We start from the raw sequence: 17593 nt of genomic DNA on the forward strand, positions 1-17593 counted from the left end.
ATAATAACAGTCTTAATGGAAAGCACACAGTAACTTCTCAGAAGAGCACTGGATGTCCTTTACGGTTGTTTTAAAGTGCAGATGACTGAGACACAATGCCACTAAAACTGCAATCCATACAAACCCATAAACTGCACGGCCCACAAAGCAAATTCAGTTCACATGCTATGGGTATTTTCCAGAGTTATAATTAAACTTGGTTACTTGAAACAGAAACTTAGAAAGAAGTGCAAGTGTACTAAAAACAAGGCATTCACAGAGGAATCGGACAAAAAATGCCCTAAGAAGCCAAAGGTAGGTGACACATGCATGCAAGCTTCAGGTTTCAACACTCTCCTAAGTCTTTGAAACATTTCCTTTGTGGTTCCTTTGTGGTCGACTGGCCAGCAATTACCCTGAAGTCATCGCAAGTGTCCCACAATGAAAGGGCAACAGTCTCTGAAATGTCTCTAAAATGTAGGCGGAAATGTTCTCACCCCAAGCACCTACTTTGAGTCCCCATACCTCTCATCATCCCCCACCACAGTATCACACTAGTCTGTCGTCATGCCTAACATTAGACAGTGTACGTCCCAAGTGGCACCCTATTCCCTCTATATGACACTACTTTTGATGGGCCCTGATCAAAAGTAGTGCACTATAAAGGCAATAGGGTGCGATTTGGGATAAAAACCAAGTGTAACCTCAAACTGAAGCTGTGAGTCACCACCACCATCAAATGACTGTTTCCAGATGATAAGGTAAAGGGAAGTCTCCATTAAGTCTGTGCCTGCGCTCAAATGGTAGCCTATTCTCTACTCAGTGCACTACTTTTAATCAGAACCCTATGAGCCCTGGTCAAAAATAGTGCACTACATAGGGAATAGGGTTCCATTTGGAACATAACCTATGTGTGTGGAGGGCTTTGCCTCAGCCTGGCTGTGTTTTACATTGCTTCTGTGTGGAGCTAACTCGGCGTGCCCCACATCTCAGTGAATGGAAAAGATGAGCCTGATATTCTCTCAGTGAATATCACAGCTTGAGACATCACAAAGGGCTGAAGGAGGACTCCAGATGTCTGGACCTCTACAGCGCAGCTCTTTGGAGCATTATAATCTCTACCTTTTGTCTTTATAAACCTCACCAGAGGAAGTGAACTGGAGCCATTCTTCCTCATATTGTCCCATTACAGGAATTGAATAGCATTGGAATTTGCAAACTGTGTACGGTCACTTCTCTGAAAAGATAACCAAAGTACTTATTGAGGATGTTCAGCTATGGTGTGGGCCAGGGGCGCAACTTTGGTTTTAGAAGTGTGGGGGCATAATATATAAATATATATATATACAGTACCAGTCAAAAGTTTGGACACCTACTCATTCAACCGTTTTTCTATATTTTTACTATTTTATACATAGTAGAATAATAGTGAAGACATCAAAACTATGAAATAACACATATGGAATCATATAGTAACCAAAAAAAGTCTTAAAAAACAAAAAAGTCTCAAAAAAGTCTTAATTTTGTATTTGAGATTCATCAAAGTAGCCACCCCTTTGCCTTGATGACAGCTTTGCACACTCTTGGCATTCTCTCAACCATCTCCATGAGGTAGACACCTGGATTGCATTTCAATTAACAGATGTGCCTTGTTAAAAGTTCATTTGTAGAATTTCTTTCCTTCTTAATGCGTTTGAGCCAATCAGTTGTCTTGCGACAAAATAGGGGTGGTAAACGGAAGGTAGCCCTATTTGGTAAATGACGAGTCCACATTATGCCAAGAACAGCTCAAATATGCAAAGATTAATGATAGTCCATAATTACTTGAAGTTATGAAGGTCAGTCAATGCGGAACATTTCCAGAACTTTGAAAGTTTCTTCAAGTGCAGTCTCAAGAACCATCCAGCACTATGATGAAACTGGCTCACATGAGGACAACCACAGGAAAGGAAGACCCAGAGTTGCCTCTGATACAGAGGATAAGAGTTAGAGTTACCAGCCTTAGAAATTGGAGCCCAAATAAAAGCTTCACAGAGTTCAAGTAACAGACACATCTCAAGATCGACTGTTCAGAAGAGACTGCGTGAATCAGGCCTTCATGGTTTAATTTCTGCAAAGAAACCAGTACTTAACGACACCAATAATAAGAAGAGACTTGCTTGGGCCAAGAAACACAAGCAACTGACATTAGACCAGTGGAAATCTGTCTTTTTGTCTGATGAGTCCAAATTTGAGATTTTTGCTTCTACCCACAGCGTCTTTGTTAAACGCAGAGTAGGTGAATGGATGATCTCCACATGTGTGGTTCCCACCGTGAAGCATGGAGGAGGAGGTGTGATGGTGCTTTGTTGGTGACACTGTCTGTGATTTATTTACACACTTAACCAGCATTGCTACCACAGAATTCTGCAGCGACATGCCATCCCATCTGGTTTGGACTTAATGGGACGATCATTTGCTTTTCAACTGGACAATGATGCAACACACCTCCAGGCTGTGTAATGGCTATTTGACCAATAAGGAGAGTTTTGGAGTGCTGCATCAGATGACCTGGCCTCCACAATCCCTTGACCTTAATCCAATTGAGATGGTTTGGTATGAGTTGGACAGCAGAGTGAAGGAAAAGCAGCCAACAAGTGCTCAGCATATGTGGGAACTGCTTCAAGACTGTGGGAAAAGCATTCCAGGTGAAGCTGGTTGAGAGAATGTCAAGCGTGTGCAAAGCTGTCATCAAGGCAAAGGGTGGCTACTTTGATGAATCTAAAATGTTAAATATAATTTGACACAATGTAGAAAATAGTAAAAATAGGTGTCCAAACTTTTGACTGGTACTGTGTATATATATATTTTTTTTATCCATTTGGATAAACACTCCAAACAGTCTACCCGACCACTCAGGGGCATCCGCATGGTCCTAAAGCTGCCTCATTTTGTATCACATTCCAATGAAAAATGGGGCAGGGACAAAAGTGCAATTTAAGAATGTCCCCCCTATCCCCCTGTCCCCAGTCCTGGTGGGGCCATACTTGCGGAAACTAGAAAAAATTTAAGTGCACGGTTAAGTTTAGGCATCAGCAAATTAATATCATTGACATAGTGTCACGTGATATAATGCTACATTGTAGCTGATCCCATCAGATAAGCTGGCACACGTTAGGCCTAAATTAACCTCACAAGGTGGCAGTGATTATTTCCTGTAACAAATTCCTCAGCAGTCTATCAAACTTTTTCTCCACAAACCAATGTAATTTCTTAAAACAGGTCACTTCGACCACCAGAGGGATACATGTAAACCTTGGATTTGGAGGTGTCAGTCATCATTGGAGTCAAATAGAGACATGATTTGAGCTGACTCTCCTGGAGAGTGCTGGTCTGCACTAACTCATAAAATTGGAATGTGAACTCTTGAGGGCCTGCAGTGAGTGAGCGGAACACATAACACTCTGCCTTTGGTGGCAATTAGCTGCAGGCTTTTATGCAAAGGAAGGTGTAATCCTGAATGCTGATTGGTTAAAAGTGCATTCCAGCTGGTGTCTATTCCACAAGTTACCAATGGCTAAATCTATGACATTAAAATGCCCTTTTTACACTGTTCCATCTGACTGTGCAATCCACTGTCTCATCAGCCCAGGCAGGGAAGTTATAAACTTGATCTCCATTATAAAATGCACCTAAACATTATCTCGCAATTATTTTAGACTAATATTTAGTTTTCAACAGTGGAGATTAGTATAAACCTTGCTGTCTGTCTGTCCGACATTTGCAACATTGTTTCAATAGTCAAATTCGATCTCCAACTGTCCCAAAGTAATGAACGTGTAGGGTCGGGAGTCGTGACGAAAGAGAGAGGCAGGCAAAGTTTCTCAGCCAGTCGAAATTATGAATCAGCTGGCATCATTTTTATAGATATATACAAAGAAATGTCAATTGATAAAAGGTAAAACTAAAGTCTGGCTAGTTTGCAGTCTTTCCAGCTTCAGTTTGAAGCCAACCTTACTTTGCTACCTGATAACTTTACGTTTTTTAGTTTTAATTACCGTTTATATTTTTGTTTTTTCCCTCAACTTTTTTTTTCATTCAACTTTTTCACTCCGGACGCTTTATCTGGACATGGTTCGTCAGGACCTCCTGAGCCGAAGCTAACTAGTAACATTAACATGATGCCTTCTAATTGCAGTCACTGTAGTCATAATATACAAGTGAACGATCGCCTTACGGTGAGGATAGCTGTGCTTCAAGCCCAGCTTCAGACGCAATCGTTAGACAAATGTAATTTCAGTGTAGGAAAGGATAAAACAGCGTCTGTGCCACCAGTAAGTGCAGATAGTAACGTTAGTATAAATCCCCTGGCACAGTCCCCGCAGCCGGACAACTTTCTCACGGTTTCTGGAGGGAAATGCTGTAGGAATGCTCAACTGGTGTCGCTCATTCAGCCGACAGAAACTTTCAACCGGTTTTCCCCATTAAGCAAGGAGTCGGAATCAGAGGTTGAGCCTTCTCTTGTCTCTACTCCTCCCGTTACGGGGTCTGAGACGCCGAAGCTTCCCACCATTAGCTCTGACAAATTGCAAACTCTAGTCATTGGTGATTCCATTACCCACAGTATTAGAATTAAAACGAATCATCCAGCGATCATACACTGCTTACCAGGGGGCAGGGCTACCGACGTTAAGGCCAATCTGAAGATGGTGCTGGTTAAAGCTAAAACTGGCAAGTGTAGAGAGTATAGAGATATTGTTATCCACGGCGGCAGCAACGATGTTAGGATGAAACAGTCAGAGATCACCAAGCGCAACATAGCTTCAACGTGTAAATCAGCTAGAAAGATGTGTCGGCATCGAGTAATTGTCTCTGGCCCCCTCCCATTCAGGGGGAGTGATGAGCTCTACAGCAGAGTCTCACAACTCAATCGCTGGTTGAAAACTGTTTTCTGCCCCTCCCAAAAGATAGAATTTGTAGATAATTGGCCCTCTTTCTGGGACCCACAAACAGGACCAAGCCTGACCTGCTGAGGAGTGACGGACTCCATCCTAGCTGGAGGGGTGCTCTCATCTTATCTACCAACATAGACAGGGCTCTAACTCCTCTACCTCCACAATGAAATAGGGTGCAGGCCAGGCAGCAGGCTGTTAGCCAGCCTGCCAGCATAGTGGAGTCTGCCACTAGCACAGTCAGTGTAGTCAGCTCAGCTATCCCCATTGAGGCCATGTCTGTGCCTCGACCTAGGTTGGGCAAAACTAAACATGGCGGTGTTCACCTTAGTAATCTCACTAGGATAAAGACCTCCTCCATTCCTGTCATTATTGAAAGAGATCATGATACCTCACATCTCAAAATAGGGCTACTTAATGTTAGATCCCTTACTTCAAAGGCAATTATAGTCAATGAACTAATCACTGATCATAATCTCGTTGTGATTGGCCTGACTGAAACATGGCTTAAGTCTGATGGATTTACTGTGTTAAATGAGGCCTCACCTCCTGGCTACACTATTGACCATATCCCCCCATGCATCCCGCAAAGGCGGAGGTGTTGCTAACATTTACGATAGCAAATTTCAATTTACAAAAAAAAATGACGTTTTCATCTTTCGTGCTTCTAGTCATGAAATCTATGCAGCCTACTCAATCACTTTTTTATAGCTACTGTTTACAGGCCTCCTGGGCCATATACAGCGTTCCTCATTGAGTTCCCTGAATTCCTATTGGACCTCGTAGTCATAGCAGATAATATTCTAATCTTTGGTGACTTTAATATTCACATGGAAAAGTCCACAGACCCACTCCAAAAGGCTTTCGGAGGCATCATCGACTCAGTGGGTTTTGTCCAACATGTCTCTGGACCTACTCACTGTCACAGTCATACTCTGGACCTAGTTTTGTCCCATGGTATAAATGTTGTGGATCTTAATGTTTTTCCTCATAATCCTGGACTATCGGACGACCATTTTATTACGTTTACATTTGCAACAAATAATCTGCTCAGACCCCATCAAGAAACATCAAAAGTTGTGCTATAAATTCACAGACAACACAAACATTCCTTGATGTCCTTCCAGACTCCTCTGTCTACCCAAGGATGCCAAAGGACAAAAATCAGTTAACCACCTAACTGAGGAACTCAATTTAACCTTGCGCAATACCCTAGATGCAGTTGCACCCCTAAAAACTAAAAACATTTCTCATGAGAAACTGTCTCCCTGGTATACAGAAAATACCCGAGCTATGAAGCAAGCTTCCAGAAAATTGGAACGGAAGTCTTCTGAATAGCTTGGAAAGAGAGTACCGTGCAGTATCGAAGAGCCCTTTATGCTGCTCGATTCCCTATTTTTCCAACTTAATTGAGGAAAATAAGAACAATCTGACATTTATTTTTGATACTGTCGCAAAGCTAACTAAAAGCAGCATTCCCCAAGAGAGGATGGCTTTCACTTTAGAAGTGATAAATTCATTAACTTCTTTGAGGAAAAGATCATTATTAGAAAGCAAATTGCGGACTCCTCTTTAAATCTGCATTTTCCTTCAAAGCTCAGTTGTCCTGAGTCTGCACAACTCTGCCAGGACCTAGGATCAAGAGAGACGCTCAAGTGTTTTAGTACTATATCTCTTGACACAATGATGAAAATAATCATGGCCTCTAAACCTTCAAGCTGCATACTGGACCCTATTCCAACTAAACTACTGAAAGAGCTGCTTCCTGTGCTTGGCCCTCCTATGTTGAACATAATAAACGGCTCTCTATCCACCGGATATGTACCAAACTCACTAAAAGTGACAGTAATAAAGCCTCTCTTGAAAAAGCCAAACCTTTACCCAGAAAATATTTTTAAAACTATCGGCCTATATCGAATGTTCCATTCCCCTCAAAATTTTTAGAAAAGGCTGTTGCGCAGCCACTCACTGCCTTCCTGAAGACAAACAATGTATACAAAATGCTTCAGTCTGGTTTTAGAACCCATCATAGCACTGAGACTGCTCTTATGAAGGTGGTAAATGACCTTTTGATGGCATCAGACCGAGGCTCTGCATCTGTCCTCGTGCTCCTAGACCTTAGTGCTGCTTTTGATACCATCAATCACCACATTCTTTTGGGGAGATTGGAAACCCAAATTGGTCTACACTGACAAGTTCTGGCCTGGTTCAGATCTTATCTGTCGGAAAGATATCAGTTTGTCTCTGTGAATGGTTTGTCCTCTGACAAATCAACTGTAAATGTCGGTGTTCCTCAAGGTTCCGTTTTAGGACCACTATTGTTTTCACTATATATTTTACCTCTTGGGGATGTCATTCGAAAACATAATGTAAACTTTCACTGCTATGCGGATGACACACAGCTGTACATTTCAATGAAACATGGTGATATCCCAAAATTGCCCTCGCTAGAAGCATGTGTTTCAGACATAAGGAAGTGGATGGCTGCAAACGTTCTACTTTTAAACTCGGACAAAACAGAGATGCTTGTTCTAGGTCCCAAGAAACAAAGAGATCGTCAGTTGAATCTGACAATTAATAATAATGGTTGTACAGTCATCTCAAATAAAACTGTGAAGGACCTTGGCGTTACTCTGGAACCTGATCTCTCTTTTGAAGAACATATCAAGACTGTTTCAAGGACAGCTTTTTTCAATCTACGTAACATTGCAAAAATCAGAAACTTTCTGTCCAAAAATTATGCAGAAAAATTCATCCATGCTTTTGTCACTTCTAGGTTAGACTACTGCAACGCTTTACTTTCCGGCTACCCGGATAAAGCACTAAATAAACTTCAGTTAGTGCTAAATATGGCTGCTAGAACCCTGACTAGAACCAAAAAAATGTATCATATTACTCTAGTGCTAGCCTCCCTACACTGGCTTCATGTCAAGGCAAGGGCTGATTTCAAGGTTTTACTGCTAACCTACAAAGCATTACATGGGTTTGCTCCTACCTATCTCTCTGATTTGGTCCTGCCGTACATACCTACACGTACGCTACGGTCACAAGACGCAGGCCTCCTAATTGTCCCTAGAATTTCTAAGCAAACATCTGGAGGCAGGGCTTTCTCTTATTGAGCTCCATTTTTATGGAATGGTCTGCCTACCCATGTGAGAGATGCAAACTCGGTCTTAACCTTTAAGTCTTTACTGAAGACTCATCTCTTCAGTGGGTCATATGATTGTGTGTAGTCTGGCCCAGGAGTGTGAAGGTGAACGGAAAGGCTCTGGAGCCACAAACTGCCCTTGCTGTCTCTGCCTGGCTGGTTCCCCTCTTTCCACTGGGATTCTCTACCTCTAACCCTATTACAGGGCCTGAGTCACTGGCTTACTAGGGCTCTTTCATACCGTGCCTAGGAGGGGTGCGCCACTTGAGTGGGTTGAGTCATTGATGTGATCTTCCTGTCTGGGTTGGCGCCCCCCCTTGGGTTGTGCCGTGGCGGAGATCTTTGTGGGCTATACTCGGCCTTGTCTCAGGATGGTAAGTTGGTGGTTGAAGATATCCCTCTAGTGGTGTGGGGGCTGTGCTTTGGCAAAGTGGGTGGGGTTATATCCTTCCTGTTTAGCCCTGTCTGAGGGTGTCATCGGATGGGGCCACAGTGTCTCCTGACCCCTCCTGTCTCAGCCTCCATTATTTATGCTGCAGTAGTTTATGTGTCGGGGGGCTAGGGTTAGTTTGTTATATCTGGAGTACTTCTCCTGTCCTATCCTGTGTCCTGTGTGAATTTAAGTATGCTCTCTCTTTCTCTCTTTCTTTCTCTCTCTTGGAGGACCTGAGCCCTAGAACCATGCCTCAGGACTACCTGACATGATGACTCCTTGCTGTCCCCAGTCAACCTGGCCGTGCTGCTGCTCCAGTTTCAACATCTTGGCCATGTTCTGTTATAATCTCCACCCGGCACAGTCAGAAGAGGACTGGCCACCCCACATAGCCTGGTTCCTCTCTAGGTTTCATCCTAGGTTTTGGCCTTTCTAGGGAGTTTTTCCTAGCCACCGTGCTTCTACACCTGCATTGTTTGCTGTTTGGGGTTTTAGGCTGGGTTTAGGCTGGGTTTCTGTACAGCACTTTGAGATATGAGCTGATGTACGTAGGGCTATATAAATACATTTGATTTGATTTGATTTTGTTAGCTGTGGTGTTGGCTAGATCCACTGAAAAACAGTGTCCTGACAAGAGAGCACATTTCTATGCCAGGTGAAATCGTGCCTCAATATCTCATTGTTATGGATGTATCCAAATAAATGTCACTAGAAAACAGATTAAACAAATGCAGTTACTGTTGTTATTCCGGCTGCACTGTTTGACATGACTGTAAATTAGCCATAGTTGGCTACCTAGCAAGCAAGGGATAAGAACGTTGCCAGACAGATGGCAATGGAACATTTAGAACGAACGACTGGGTCGCGTCCATTGATACAGAACAAAAAGACTGAACAACTGGGTCCCGTCTCTGGCAACCGAACCAATAGAACAAACGACCAGCTGGTTGGGAAGCAAGCCTAGATTTGTTTCAGGACTATATCTTGAGAAAGGATAAAACAGTATGAATAAATTCATAAAAATAAAGTTTTTAATGAAAATATGTCAATAATGATCTAAATATGTTGGTAACTGCAAACCATTACAGACTACAAAAGGAAGCACAGCCGAGAACTGCCCAGTGACACGAGCCTACCGGACGTGTTAAACTACTTCTATGCTCGCTTCGAGGCAAAAAACACTGAAACATGCATGAAAGCACCAGCAGTTCCGGAAGACTGTGTGATCACGTTCTCCGCAGCCGATGTAAGTAAGACCTTTAAACAGGTCAACATTCACAAGGCCGCAGGGCCAGACGGATTACCAGGACGTGTACTGCGAGCATGCGCTGACCAACTAGCAAGTGTCTTCACTAATGTTTTCAACCTCTTCCTGTCCAAGTCTGTAATACCAACATGTATTAAGCAGACCACCATAGTGCCTGTGCCCAAGAACACTAAGGTAACCTGCCTAAATGACTACCGTCCTGTAGCACTCACGTCTGTAACCATGATGTGCTTTGAAAGGCTGGTCATGGCTCACATCAGTACCATCATTCCAGAAACCCTAAACACACTCCAATTTGCATAGCGACCCAACAGATCCACAGATGATGCTATCTGTATTCCACTCCACAATGCCCTTTCCCAACTGGACAGAAGGAACACATATGTGAGAATGCTATTCATTGACTACAGCTCAGCGTTCAACACCATAGTGCCCTCAAATCTCATCAATAAGCTAAGGATCCTGGGACTAAACACCTCCCTCTGCAACTGGATCCTGCACTCCCTGATGGGCCGCCCCATGGTGGTGAGGGTAGGTAACAACACATCCGCCACGCTGATCTTCAACACGTGGGCCCCTTAGGGGTGCGTGCTCAGCTCCCATCCTGTACTCCCTGTTCACTCATGACTGCACGGCCAGGCACGCCTCCAACACCATCATTAAATTTGCAGACGACACAACAGTGGTAGGCATGATCACCGACAACAACGAGACAGCCTCAGAGACCTGGCCGTGTGGTGCCAGGACAACAACCTCTCCCTCAAAGTGATCAAGACAAAGGAGATGATTGTGGACTACAGGAAAAAGAGGACCGAGCACGCCCCCATTCTCATCGACGGGGCTTCTGTGGCGCAGGTTGAGAGCTTCAAGTTCATTGGTGTCCACATCACCAACAAACTAACAAGGTCCAAAGCACACCGTGACAGTCTTGAAGAGGGTAGGACAAAACCTATTCCCCCTCAGGAGACTGAAAAGAGTTGGCATGGGTCCTCAGATCCTCAAAAGGCTCTACAGCTGCACCATTGAGAGCATCCTGACAGGTTGCATCACTGCCTGGTATGGCAACTGCTCTGCCTCTGATGCAAGGCACTACAAAGGGTAGTGCAAACGACCCAGAACATCACTTGGACCAAGCTTCCTGCCATCCAGGACCTCTATACCAGGTGATGTCAGAGGAAGGCCCTGAAAATTGTCAAAGACTCCAGCCACCCTAGTCATAGAATGTTCTCTCTGCTACCACACGTCAAGCGGTACTGGAGCTCCATGTCTAGGTCCAAGAGGCTAAACAACTTCTGCCCCCAAGCAATAAGACTCCTGAAATCTATGCATAGTCACTTTAATTAAGTCTACCTACATGTACATACTACCTCAAATAACAGGTGCACCCGCACATTGACTCTGTTCTGGCAACCCCCTGTATATATTGTTATTTTTGTACTGCTCCTCTTTAATTACTTGTTAGTTTTACCTCTTATTCTTATCCATATTGTTGAAACTGTACTGTCGGTTAAGGACTAGTAAGTAAGCATTTCACGTGACTAATAACATTTGATTTGATTGACCCGTTGTATAAAAGTGATGCCCTCGAAGCCGGTGTTTGGAGGATATATAGGCATATATACAGTTGAAGTCGGAAGTTTACATACACCTTAGCCAAATACATTTAAACTCAGTTTTCATTTCCTGACATTTAATCATAGTAAATGTCCCTGTCTTAGGTCAGTTAGGATCACCACTTTATTTTAAGAATGTGAAATGTCAGAATAATAGTAGAGATAATGATTTATTTCAGCTTTTATTTCTTCCATCACATTCCCAGTGGGTCAGAAGTTTACATACGCTAAATTAGTATTTGGTAGCATTGCCTTTAAATTGTTTAACTTGGGTCAAACGTTTCGGGTAGCCTTCTACAAGCTTCCCAGAATAAGTTGGGTGAATTTTGGCCCATTCCTCCTGACAGAGCTGGTGTAACTGAGTCAGGTTTGTAGGCATCCTTGCTCGCACACGCTTTTTCAGTTCTGCCCAAACATTTTCGATAGGATTGAGGTCAGGGCTTTGTGATGGCCACTCCAATACCTTGACTTTGTTGTCCTTAAGCCATTTTGCCACAATTTGGAAGTATGCTTGTCCATTTGGAAGACCCATTTGCGATCAAGTTTTAGCTTCCTGACTGATGTCTTGAGATGCTACTTCAATATATCCACATAATTTTCTCCCTCGTGATGCCATCTATTTTGTGAAGTGCAGCATTCCCTCCTGCAGCAAAGCACCCCACAACATGATGCTGCCACTCCCATGCTTCACGGTTGGGATGGTGTTCTTCGGCTTGCAAGCCTCTCCCTTTTTCCTCCAAACATAACAGTGGTCATTATGGCCAAACAGTTCTATTTTTGTTTCATCAGACCAGAGGACATTTCTCCAAAAAGTATGATCTTTGTCGCCATGTGCAGTTGCAAACCGTATTCTGGCTTTTTTATGGTGGTTTTCGAGCAGCGGCTTCTTCCTTGCTGAGAGGCCTTTCAGGTTATGTTGATCTAAGGACTCGTTTTACTGTGGATATAGATACTTCTGTACATGTTTCCTCCAGCATCTTCAGAAGGTCCTTTGCTGTTGTTCTGGGATTGATTTGCCCTTTTTGCACCAAAGTACGTTCACCTCTAGGAGACAGAATCTGTCTCCTTCCTGAGCGGTATGACGGCTGCGTCGTCCCATGGTGTTTATACTTGCTTACTATTGTTTGTACAGATGAAAGTGGTACCTTCAGGCATTTGGAAATTGCTCCCGAAGATGAACCAGACTTGAGGAGGTCTACAAATTATTTTTCTGAGGTCTTAGCCTATCAGAGGCTTCTAAAGCCATGACATCATATACTGGAATTTTCCAAGCTGTTTAACGGCACAGTCAACTTAGTGTATGTAAACTTCTGACCCACTGGAATTGTAATACAGTGAATTAGAAGTGAAATAATCTGTCTGTAAACAATTGTTGGAAAAATTGCACAAAGTAGATGTCCTAACCGAATTGCCAAAACTATAGTTTTTTAACAATACATTTTTGGAGTGGTTGAAAAACGACTTTTAATGACTCCAACCTAAGTGTATGTAAACTTCCGACTTCAACTCTAAATAACACCAGTGCCAATTTTTCTTCCAAACACCGGCTTCTCAGGCATTATCACTTAAATAAGACATACCACTATGAGGTGATGAATGAACCCTTTAGGAGCCCAGTAGGTATGAGGTATGAGTTAGTAGATATAATTAGTTAGTTTGTTTCTGGTAGCTCAAGTTTCACTGAAAAATGTATTGTGGGCTTCTGCACTTTACTTTGAAGTCATTATTGGGTTCAAGCTGTGATTTTGGCTGGACACTTTTTTCGAAAGCCACGTGTACTACTTATGTCAAAAGGTGTGTCTGCACTCTGCACAGAACAGCTCAATAATAAAAAGACCAGCTGTGAGGGCCTTCTTGGATGAGGAGTCGAGAGCCAAATGTTCTGGAACATTGCAGTGCAAGAATCTCAGTCAACAACAGTGTCAACCAAAGCCTCTTCAGGGCCATTTCCTGGACACAGATTAAGCCTAGTCCTAGAATTTTGTATTTTTATCACCCAACTTTTAACCTAAATCCAATGATGTCGTGGCATTTTTTGGTTGATTTCACATTGAATTCACGTTAGTTGACAACTTAACCAAATGTAAATCAAAAGTGGGTTTGTAGTGGGTTTGTAGTAGGTTTGTAGTGGGTTGGTAGTAGGTTTGTAGTGGGTTGGTAGTAGGCAGGTTGTTTACCTCCACATTATTGGCCATGGTGTTGATGAATTTAAATCCTGGAATCCTTTTGTCACTGCACACCACGCCCACGTCCTCTGTGTGCTTGCAGTCGGAGACGCCGATCCCGTTGGACATGCACAGTGCCAGGGTCTTCTCTTTCCCAGTGCACTGGACATTGTCAAACCAGATGCGCCCTGAAAAAAAGCAGGATTCTCAACACATTGTAGATACATCAAGACCTCCGTAGGGAGGAATCTTTTTTCACCTGACCAGTGGTAGCTAGCGAGGCCAAACAGCCAAGCAAATTTGGCAAAGTGACTGGACACAGGCAGTAATTCTGCTGCTGAGTTGTACACTCACTCCCTTATCCCTACCGTATCTCCGCTATAGATGTGGATTATTTATTTTGGTGAAAGATGAGTCAGAATGTATTGTAAAAGCTTCACCGGAAAAATTGCTTAACATTGGCCAATAAAACACATCCCTGAAAATAGAGTCAATTATTTCCCCTTTCCCTTATCATTACACACATGCATAATGGGTTGATGTGTAATAGCAGACATTTTACCTTCTCCTTTCCCATATTTAGAGGACGGAGACCAGGAGACAGCCTCCAGGTAGCCCAACTCCCTGCACACCACCTGGGCAGAGTGAATAGAGAAGTCATCATCACAGACCGTGCCCCACTCGCCATCATAGAAAACCTCCACGCGCCCCTCGTTGTGCTTGCGCTTATCCCCCGCCAAACGCAGCTGTATCCTGGGTGTGTCAGGTGGCAGCTCCGGGGCAGTGTACTGCTCCTGCTCTGGCTCTGGGTAGCCCTGTGGATAGCCGTGTGGGTAGCCTAGTTGTTCATACTGGGCCCGACACAGCTTTAACAGGCCCAGCAGGATGGTGAAGCAGTAGGGGAGCGACCACGGGGCCAGCATGGTGGTGTCTGTCAAGTCAGACAGTAGACTGAAGAGGTTATCTGTGGGAGAGTAGAGAGTAGGAAAATAACATTACTCATAAAAATAAAAGAAATCCTTTGGCTACTTTGTCATGTTTTTTTTACTTGGAGACTGGTGGTTGGAATTCAGCTAAAGAAGTACCCTACATTCAAAGTATTACAGTGACACTGATTGAGGCCATTATTAAGTGGAGGAACAGAGTTGTGGCATCATGAGGTATGAAGTCACAGAGAAAAACACTGATTTACAGCATGTCCTGACTCCTGCTCCGAGGTGCCCCTTGGAGCCTTGTGAGTCAGTAACAAAGAGCATTTAAACACACAAATGTACATCTGTAGATCACATAGCCTATCCTTAGACCTGAGCAATAGTGTCTAAATCAAGTTATGGTCTTATAACCAGTATCAATTACATTCAAAGATATGTATGACAGATGGTTTTAATCAAACAGCATAACTCCTTTTAAGACTGCTGAAACATTTCACACAAAGCACTGAGCCAATGAACAATAAAGTGGCTTTCAAATTATGTAAACTAAAGGCTATGTCTGTCTGGAAGTTGAAGCTGGATCTTTCTATTTGCCAGCATCTTTCTTTTTCCCTCGCTGTGACGTGGCAGTTGGTTACACAAGTTACAAAACATAGATGTTACAAAATCAAGCCCAACAGCTGGCATTAAGCCCACCGGGTGTGCATCTCCCCACAACGGCACATAGGCGTCATAACCAGGCTCATGTTTTCTTTAAACCACATGGATAAAGATCCACACATGTGATCTGGAATATAGGATACAGATATAGATATAGAACCGCTATCTTTCTTTAAACTCAATCCTGCTTCAGCACTCTAAGATTAAGATTTAGGGTCTCAAAGTGGAACACAGACAGTACAGAATCACAAAGTAGTTCGCAGAGCAAATATAAGGTAAAGATTCAAAAGTATAAGATGGACCACCCCATGAAATGGTGACCTCTTGGATCAAACAGAAGTCTCCTGGCAACAGCGAATCAAACAAGGTATTCAGGAAGCTCTGGCTCCCTTTGGTCTTAAGTAAAAACCAATATGTCCAGGCGGAGAAACTCAACACATCAGCATCTATCGACAAACTAGAACGCTTCTTTTACTGCTTTTAAAAAAGAAAGACATTAATTCCATGATGAGACATAGAAGAATGGCACACTTGTCTTTTCTATCTCCTCATGTTTCACCGTGAGACAGCTAGACACATAACTACCACTGACTAGGGACAGCAGGGCATCTGGGTCAAAGGGAGGAGGTTCCGAGGTCAATATGTCAGGTCAGAACAAAGAGTTAGAGACTTCCTAATATCTTGCTCAGACCGTTAGACTGTTTAGAACGAACTGGATCATTCTAGATAGAAGAAGTCTGTCTTATCATGCATGGATGGCGATCGAATACTCTATAAATGCATTATACATATGTAGCTCATAGAAAGTGTTACCAAACCATCAACTTGAATAGTTATTTCACGGTTCCTTCTAGGTCAAGACAGTAAAGTAGAATCAAGTCAGAGAACTCCTGGCACATGCCTTTTTTATTTTTTTTATTTTTTTTTACAGGTAACTGCCCAAATAAAGTAAACACCAAAGTGACTTGATTTTTTATTTATTTTACTAGGCAAGTCAGTTAAGAACAAATTCTTATTTTCAATGACGGCCTAGGAACAGTGGGTTAACTGCCTGTTCAGGAGCAGAACGACAGATTTGTACCTTGTCAGCTCGGGATTTGAACTTGCAACCAATAGGCTACCCTGCCGCCCCCCTTGATAAGGTGTTAGGCCACCAGGAGCTGCCAGAACAGCTACAATGCTCCTTGGCATAGATTCTACAAGTATCTGGAACTATTGGAGGGATGCGACACCATTCTTCCATGAGAAATTCCATAATTTGGGGTTTTAATGATGTGGAAAAAGCTGTCTCAGGCGTGTTCAATTGGGTTGAGATCTGATGACTAACACACACACACACACACACTTTAAACCCTCTATGGTCCTTTGAGACCCCTCTTTCAAAGTTACTGAGATATCTTCTTCTAGCCATGGTAGACAAAACAATGGGCAGCAATCTTTATATGTGCCCCTATTAGCATGATAGAACTCAGAAACCACACCTGTGTGGAAGCACCTGCTTTTAATATACTATGTATCCATTTACTCAAGTGTTTCCTTTATTTTAGCAATTACCTGCATATGACAGAGGAGCACATACAGGTAATAATACACAATATAGCCATATAACATTCTCTGCAAACTAATTACATAGCTACTATAGGCTATAGAGACTGAAAGCACGTATCGTCATTGGCAAGAGTGAGAAATCAGCTTGCAATCATGAAGTCCACAAAAGCAAAACACATGTATCTCCTCCTGTAGTCTACTGCATCTAAACTGTAGTTGAAAACACTGTGCACCCTACAGCGCACCCGGCACCAACATATCACAAACCCCACAACTATCCAGACCTGGCATAATTTATATCAGAGATCACACAATGATGACATCGTCCTTGTTTGGGAACCATATAAAACAAACTGCGGTGAATTCCATCTCAGTAACATCCTACATTATTACAGGCAAATAGAAACTTCTATAAGAATTTGGTACAAATAAGACATACCGTTCAAGCAGATCAACATGAAATCAAACTGCATTTGGTTATGTGGTGTGGCATATAAGGATACAGCTTAAACACCTAATTTTACATGACAATCTCAAAGTCCAAATGTCAAACACATTTTTTTCCCGTTAATATCCTTAAATAATTGTTGAATTAACCAATTTTTCAAGTTATTTCCAAATACTTTGAAAAAATTCTCACCACAGATGATTTTTTTTTAAAATCCTCTTGATCCTTTATTGAAACCTATAGATGGCTGTCTAATATCCTGCCCAAGTCCCAAAATCGTCGCTTTACTCCCCAAAGATTGCTATGTGCCTTACGGATGTTTTACCCCGCTAAACTTTCACTCCCACATGCAATTTCAATGCCGCCTTCGACCAAATTACGCCTTGTGCAACTGCCCAGTAACGCCCACTGCTGAAATGACCTCATCGATGGCCCGAGCGCTGAAATTGGAATAGCCTGAATTCCAATG

The 17593-nt window shown here is 42.8% G+C and overlaps 1 protein-coding gene across 1 annotated transcript in view; it reads right to left on the bottom strand.

The window, feature by feature from the left end:
* LOC124036507 (lysyl oxidase homolog 2B) overlaps nt 1-17499 on the bottom strand; it is a 49982-nt gene extending 32483 nt beyond the window's left edge. Inside the window, exons 1-3 of the mRNA XM_046351177.1 lie at nt 17317-17499; nt 14099-14500; nt 13549-13724 (exon numbers count right to left, since the gene is read on the bottom strand). Coding sequence (XP_046207133.1) covers nt 13549-13724; nt 14099-14459 — 537 coding nt within the window. The 5' untranslated portion in view covers nt 14460-14500; nt 17317-17499. The remainder of the gene's footprint in view (nt 1-13548; nt 13725-14098; nt 14501-17316) is intronic.
* Nucleotides 17500-17593: the final 94 nt, after the last annotated feature.

This window comes from Oncorhynchus gorbuscha, linkage group LG05 (assembly GCF_021184085.1).
Source record: "Oncorhynchus gorbuscha isolate QuinsamMale2020 ecotype Even-year linkage group LG05, OgorEven_v1.0, whole genome shotgun sequence".
Classification (NCBI taxonomy): domain Eukaryota; kingdom Metazoa; phylum Chordata; class Actinopteri; order Salmoniformes; family Salmonidae; genus Oncorhynchus; species Oncorhynchus gorbuscha.